At 35.9% G+C, this 8398-nt stretch overlaps 1 protein-coding gene across 1 annotated transcript in view; it reads right to left on the bottom strand.

Moving 5' to 3' along the window:
* Positions 1–3618: 3618 nt before the first annotated feature.
* Positions 3619–8398, bottom strand: part of LOC106868721 (myeloperoxidase) — a 27162-nt gene continuing 22382 nt past the window's right edge. Inside the window, exons 13-15 of the mRNA XM_014914113.2 lie at positions 7518–7684; positions 5889–5991; positions 3619–4140 (exon numbers count right to left, since the gene is read on the bottom strand). Coding sequence (XP_014769599.1) covers positions 3699–4140; positions 5889–5991; positions 7518–7684 — 712 coding nt within the window. The 3' untranslated portion in view covers positions 3619–3698. The remainder of the gene's footprint in view (positions 4141–5888; positions 5992–7517; positions 7685–8398) is intronic.

Here is an 8398-nt window from a genome sequence, read left to right as displayed (position 1 = left end):
ATTTTGACTCAAGGCCAGCAATTTTGTGAGAGGTGGTAAGTCGATTAGATCGACCCCCGTGCTTAACTGGTACTTATTTTATCGACCCAGGAAGAATGAAAAGCAAAATCAACCTCAGCGGAATTTGAACTCAGAATGTAAAGACGAACGAATTGCTGCTGAGCATTTTGCCCGGCGCGCTAACTATTGTGCCAGCTCGCCACCCTCTCTGCCTATATTATCGCGAGGAAAAAGAGTACCGCTTTCTTTTTAATCAAAATTGCTTGTCCATTCACAGTACGGATTCAAACCATCCATATTTTCGAATGAATATTCTGTTGTAGCCGCTAAGAAATTGATTGACCCAGACAATGGGCTATTCTGATTGGGAAATATTATAATAGAGAGTACGTTCATTCTTATGTTCATAAAAACTGAAAATATGAACGAATGCACAATTTACAAGTGCAATACAATCAATCGCAGTTAAAATTACTGTCACCTGTCATCGGAGCTTAAACTATTGCCAAAGACATTGCCGTCTACATTGTAGCTTACAAGCCATAGTAGCTTATTCTCTTACATATCCTTCGTCTGTTGCAACAACAAAATCGCTACTGTTATTAACGTTTTAATCAGGTTGTCTCACTACGATATACGTGCCGAGCTGATCGTATACTTAAAACAGTAAACCTATTTCTACCGTTTCAATGCAAGTATTCAAAGAAAAATAGGTGTTACAAGCCTATAAGCGCATTAAGGTAGAGTTCATCCTGCTTTCCATAGCGTATAAACAACTGAGAGTACAAGTCAGCTACCACTACTGGTACTAACTTCCGACTGAGTGAACTGGAACAACATGAAATGATGAATTTTGCACAGAGACACAACGTTCTACCCGTCCCGTGAATGGAAAGTGGTTAGTTGTGTGGAGCTGACAATCGTGACTTCTAATTTCTAGCCTACGATGCCATAGAAAGCAAATGTATTCTCATTTTTAACATAGCGGAATCGTCCTTCCAACTGGACAACAATCAAAGTATCGAGATGCAAAATTTGGTTCTCAAAATTGCCATTTCAAAACTGTACTACAGAATTCAAATCTATACTGACAAGCTTTTGTACAGTATCAATTGAATTACTATTGTCATTAACCGACATTGTGTAATCCTGTCTATATTATTTAGAATAATTATTCCACCACTACGGAATAGATAGGTCTACAGACTGAAAATTTTTCAGTGCCCTTTCTTTATTTACACTTATATATTCTGTATATCAAACCCAAGGAATTTTATCTGTTTATTTACATCACTGTCTTTCTCTTTATATAACATTTATGACGTTGGGTTGTGGCTTTTTGCTTTTGAGGGTTTTTTTTAGTATAACCATCTTGTTTGTTCTCTATATTTGGATGCCAGGAGAGGTGTGTGTTTAAGAATATCGTTACAGAACCACATTGATTTTTGTTAGATTTCACTGTCTGGAACTGAAATTGCCATATATCCTCAATAGCTTAACATCTCACAGACTGGGATAAGTACTCGCCTAATGAACCAGTAAGCACCAGGAAGACTTTGTATATATGTGTACGTGTGTATTCGTACACGTGCGTGTGCGTGTATATATATGCGTATGCGCGTGCGCGTGTGTGTTGTTTCAGTTTACACAAATTAAAAATGATGTGGATTTTTATGTTCTGCTCATTCATGTCTGGAAGTTCATTTTTTTGATAGATGTAGATTGATAATATATACCAGACTGAAAGAAAACCCCGGGTCAGTATAATCGACTAATCTCATGCAGATGAGAATGGCAAGATTGTGAAAGACTAATAAATAAATTTTAAAAAACACATAAATTCATAATTTAGAAGATTTATTAAATCAAAATTAATCAATGAAATATAATTAATATGATATTCAAATCTCGCACACATACTTCACGCACACACTCGTACAAACACATATGGATTTCTATATACATACATACAGATACATACATACATTCATTCATACATACATACATACATACATACAGATATATAAATGAATATATATATATATATGTATATACACACATATATATATACATATATATATACATATATATATATATATACATATGTTTATATGTATATATACATATACATACATATGTGTATATATATGTATATATACATATATACACATTTATATATGTAAATATTCATATATATATATATGCATATATACATATATACACATGTATATATGTAAATATTCACATATATATATATATATATATATATATATATATATGTATGTATGTATGTATATATATATGTATATATACATATATATATATATATGCATATATGTATATATTCATATATATATATACATATATATATTGTGTATATATATATATATGTATGTATATATATACTTATATATATATATATATATATATATCGTGTGTGTGCGTATATATATATATATATAGTTTACTTTTCTGTTAAGGTAAAATCAACCCAAAATATACTCCATCTGGTGAGAAATAAATATCGTTCAATGTACAGCAGCTACAAATAGTTTCCTCGATTGAAGTTTTTTTCTAGGCATGTTTTAATATCACGGTTAGTGTTTCCAAGCAATATTTTGGCTCGGAACACATAGCCTATACAAGTACAAATCAGAACAAGAGAAATCACGATAAAAATCGAGAGGAAGGTGGATGCAAAACGTGAAAGTAAAAGCGCCCGATTTGATGCAAATTTGATGAAGCCAATATGATGAACAGCACATATTACGTAAATTTTCACATGGAATCACTTTACGTGGAATGGCGTGCGAGATGGTGTGATACAGAAACTACTGTAACTAATTATAAAGTTGGGCTATATTCTTTCTTCGTTTTCTCATTTGTAATATGTGTTACTCTTCCTACGACTTACTACTTTTAGCAGGGACGTACCTGAAGTTTCTGCACCAGTGGGCTTACAGTTTTCCTCAACTTTCCAGTTCGAGAATATAGTTAACCAAGAGTTCGGGTTTTGTGTTGCATTGGAAATACACAGATTTTCAACCCTACCAAGCCCTACACTGCACACACACACACAGACACACACACACACAAGCACACGCACTGTGTGTGTGTATGTATATACATACACACACATATATATGCAATTAGCTAAACACTCATACATTTATATAATTTATTCAAGCTTACATACCGACCTCCCTGCATACATATATGCAAAAGTTATATAAATATTAAGTTAAGAAAATCTTATGAGATATGAAACCCTTGCTGAAATAAGGGTTAAGAAAGTATGCAATATATGAGGCAGAAGAGAGATATGCTGTTCTCTTGTTTAGACCAGCTGTCCAGCGGCTGGAAGAATATCATTCATAATTAAACCAAACTCGTTGTAATTGTTGTTGTTGTTGCTGTTGTTGTTGTTGTTGGTGGTGGTGGTGGTAGTGGTGGTAGGGTTGTTGTTGTTGTTGCTGTGTTGTTATTGCAGCTGCTGTTGTTGATGATGATGAGGAGGATTTTGTTACTGAATAGATTTGTGACTGTGAAGTTGTTAATGTATTTTTGTTGTTGTTGTTGTTGTTGTTCTTGTTCTTGTTCTTGTTTTTCTAGTGTTCACCGCGTTTATTGCAGTCATTATCTTTGTTCATGTTGATGTTATTTTTTTTTTTTTCTTAATATAAAAAAAACAAAACTTTTCACATTTTGCTAATAATAACATCTAGGAGATATATGTTGAACATTTTATAAGTAAGACTTCCATTATATATTAAGTGTTTGGTTCTCTCATACAATTCATTAGTGATACTTTCCAAGTCGATCATTGAAGATATACCACCGGCACATACCTCCACCTCAATTGGAGCACCTAGACATTCACACGCCCGTCTGTTGAAGCCAGCCGTGCAAAGTCGGAAGCGACATCGAATGTTATTCAAACATACGGTCCATAATGAAAATGCACTCCAACCATCACAAACTGTTGTAGTAGGTGTTGTAGTTGTGGTAGGTGTTGTAGTTGTGGTAGGTGTTGTAGTTGTGGTAGGTGTTGTAGTTGTGGTAGGTGTTGTAGTTGTGGTAGGTGTTGTAGTTGTCGTCGTTTGGATATTTAACAATTCAGTACATGATACTGCAGGATTGCTGTAAAAGAAAAAGATGAAGAGATTTATATATATATATATATATGTATTGTATTTCGGGATGGTGTTTTTTTTTGTTTTGTTTTTTTTGCCTAATAAACACACGCACTATATATTCGTTCTTCACTCGTTTATTACTGTTCTTATTTTAACTTATGTCCATTGTCCGGAAATCTTTCGTCACACATCTGTGACCTCTTCAGCGACACTTTCTGTCCTCGTGTGTGTTCCTGCTCCGCTTAGTCCGTTTCTAGTCCGTGCGTGTTTACATATAGTGAGAGATGCGTGGCTTTGGAGAGTTTTATATTGTACCCTGACTTTTAATAATAATAATAATAACGATAATACACACACACACACACGTGCGCATATTAAACATTTCATTGGTTAATCGCGACACCAGCGCCTGTTCTGGCACTTTTTTTTCTATATAACCATGATTTCACGAGATTTTCAAGTCCCCTATGTACGAGGCGCATTCCAGATGTTTTGAGACTCTTTTAAGAGAGCCAATTATAACTGTCCTAGATTATTGTAATTTTAGTGTATCATTACTATACATCCAATAAGCTGACCTGCCAATTTGTTATTCTAGATTGAAAGAACCAGTTCTAACAGCACTTTGGACACTCCTTACTGAACACTGCTTGTCACAGCTGACTAGTTTGCAGAATATAGTTGGGGCATAAAGACAATTTGGAAGTTCACTTTGCAACTTATTAAATGCTCTAAAGTGCATATGGATTAACTTGTATGAGCTGAACATGTTTTTGCTGGCCCAAGAGGCCAAACAAAGCAAGTTCCCCGGGAAGCTCATGACGATCTTCTTTTTCGACAACAAGGGCATCATCTATATCCACTGGGTTCCTTCTGGCCAGACGGTAAAAATAAAGAGTACTTTATGGAGGTTTTGAGGGAGTTCAGGAAGAGATATCAGGGCGAAAGGCCAAAGCACTTGCACCAGGACAATACACTAGCTCACAATTCAGGCCTGGTCCTCCTTGATAGAGATGGGCATCAAAACTATCCCTCGCACTCCCTACAGTTCCCAATGTGAAAGAGCACTTCAGGGGCAGCCGTTTTGAAGACATTAAGAAGATGAAAGAGACTGTGACAAGGGTCCTGGACACCTTGCCTTTGGAAGGCTTCCATGGGGCCTTCACAGAGTGGCTGGAGCTCTACAAGTGCGTTAAAGTAAGTGGATAAGGAGATGAGAGTTTTGTATTTCCCTAAAATTAATATCTCCTGCAAAAGTCTGAAAACTTCTAGAATGCATCTTGTATTTATTTTGTATTACTACGTGTGAATAACGCTACCAATTACAAGGTTTCCAAGGGGCTAGATATTGATTCATTGAGTTTCTGAGACGAGAGTGTCAAGCGAGTGTCTGTAATATAGTGTAGAACAGATATATCTCAAGGAGCTCGATTGAACAACACTGACATTTCAATCCTTGATGAATTTAATGAACACAGTACATAACTGCTACAGGAAAACTATTCTGACGTACTTGTTTATCCACACGTTCCAGCAGTGATCACTTCAATTGTTTGCATATCTTAGACGGACTGCAATTTCTATTGTATTCCTGTTTATTTATTCATTTATTTATCTATTTATTTTAGGCAGCAGGGACTGCTTTAAAAAAGTTCGACTACTATTTTTAAGCGATCGCATTGAGGTACTCTCATTGGTTTGTGTGTCATAAAGATATTGATGAGAAAGATGATGAAAATATGTCTAACTTACGATGCCGAAACTGGTTCAAATGCCTTTCGTTGAATACTGGTTATGGCCGTATTTCTGCAGATGATATGTGCCAGAGTGGTGCTACGAACAGTAGCCAATTGCTCTGCAATAACAATAATAATAATAATAATAATAATAATAATAATAATAATAATAATAATAATGACGATGACGATAGTTTCAAATGTTAGCACAAGGCCAGCAATTTCGGGGAGGGGATAAATCGATTACAGTGTTCAACTGTTAATTAGTGTGTGTGTGTGTGAGAGAGAGAGAGAGAGAGAGAGAGAGAGAGTGTGTGGGTGTGTGTGGGTGTGTGTGTGTGTGTGTGTGTTTGTATTCTTTTATACTTTTAGTTGCCTCAGTCATTTGACTGCAGCCATGCTGGAGCACCGCCTTAAAGAGTATTAGTCGAAGAAATCGACCCCACGACTTATTCTTCGTAAGCCTAGTACTTATTCTATCAGTTTCTTTTGCCGAACCGCTAACTTACGGAGACATAAACACACCAGCATCGGTTTTCAAGTGATAGCGGAGGCACAAACAAAGACATACACACACAAATATGTACATATATATGTATATGCGACGGGCTTCTTCCATTTTACCTCTTCCAATTCCACTCACAATGTTTTAATCGGCACGAGGCTATAGTAGAAGACATTTGTCCAAAGTGCCACGCAGAGGGACTGAACCCGGAACCATGTGGACGGGAAGCAAGCTTCTTACCACACATATACATACATATATGTGTACATACATATAATTATGTATATATACATGGCTCAGTGGTTAGAGCGTCGAGCTTACGATCGCGAGGTTGTGAGTTTGAATCTCGAACCGAGTGTTGTGTTCTTAAGCAAGACACCTTATTTCACGTTGCTGCAGTTCACTCAGTTGTAGAAATGAGTTGCGACGTCACACGTGCCAAGCTGTATCGGCCTTTGCCTTTCCCTTAGATAACACTGGTGGCGTGGAGCGGGGAGGCCGGCATGCATGGGCGACTGCTGGTCTTCCATAAACAACCTTACCTGGATTTATGCCTGGGAGGGCAACTTTGTAGGTGCAAACCCATGGTCAGTCATGACCGAAGGGGGTCTCAGCATATACACACACACACACACATATAATACAATATATATAATATATACATATATATTACATATACATACACACATACATATACACACACACACACATACACACACACACACACACACACACATATATATATATATATATATATATACATAAGCATACATATACATACATCTATATATATATATATATACATATATTTATATATACATGCACACACACACGCGCACATATGTATATACATATGTATACATACACACACACACATATGTATACATATACATATAGAAATATATATATATATATGTGTGTGTATTTATACATATCTATACACATGCACGCGCGCGCACACACACACATGCACACACGTGCACACATGCACTTATATATTTATATATACATTACATATAACACTGTGGGGACGGTCGATATAATTGAAAACGGGTCTCTAAAATAGACATAATCGTAGTCAGACGACTTTGAACACATGAAAAAAAATGAAAAAAAGAAAAAATGAATGAATACACGTACGTTGTGTCAACTGTCCTGGACCAGAATTTTCGTACCAGAATCGATCTCCAAATTTCAGTCTTTGAAATTCTTTTCCAAGAATACAGGCAACTGTTGGGCCAACTTTACCGTCCGAAAGGACTCTTTCAGAAAGTGCTCCACTTATGAGATCAATGTTGAAAACATTTCTGGTAGTCAAAGAAAAGTATAGTAGAAATAAGAGAAAAATACATATATGTGTTTGTGCTTGTTGGTCTATCTATAAAAACGTGTATGATTGTATGCGTATGTAGTGAGAGAATGTATACTCTGGTGGCGGTGAGGATTGTAAAATTAAATTCTCCTGTTCAATGGAATCAGAGCGGCGTCGTTGTTGTTGTTTCTGCTACTCTTCTTGTTTTTCTTTAATCTTAGGTCACTTTATCGAGCAAACCTACAGCAGGTGTTATTACTGTTTTCATTTACCGTCAGTTCAATTTTAATTGAAAATACGGATCTTTTTTAAAACGGGGGCCACATTTTTCATTAACGAAACACTTTGAAACTTGGAACACTGGTAGAATGTGTCATATAAAACATCTTTTTCTCTTAGTCTTCTTAAAAAAAAAAGAAATCCATAAATTATTCCATGTTAAAGTTGTCGTATTTCTGTAATTTCAACCAATCACTGACGTCCATTCAGCCGATATACATTAAGCGCCGACTACATAAACAAACGATTCTGAAACAATTAACCCTAACCCTAACCCTAACTCTAACCCTAACCCTAACCCTAGGGTTAGGGTTAGGGTTAGGGTTAGAGTTAGGGTTAGGGTTAAAGCAAATTTAAAATGAAAAAAGCAAATAAAACGAAGAATCGTTTGTTTATGTAGTCGGTACTTAATGTATATCGGCTGAATGGA

The sequence above is a fragment of the Octopus bimaculoides genome, chromosome 20, assembly GCF_001194135.2.
Source record: "Octopus bimaculoides isolate UCB-OBI-ISO-001 chromosome 20, ASM119413v2, whole genome shotgun sequence".
In the NCBI taxonomy this organism is placed as follows: domain Eukaryota; kingdom Metazoa; phylum Mollusca; class Cephalopoda; order Octopoda; family Octopodidae; genus Octopus; species Octopus bimaculoides.
Note: the sequence above shows the minus strand (reverse complement) of the source record. Positions and strands in the feature narration are given on the sequence as shown.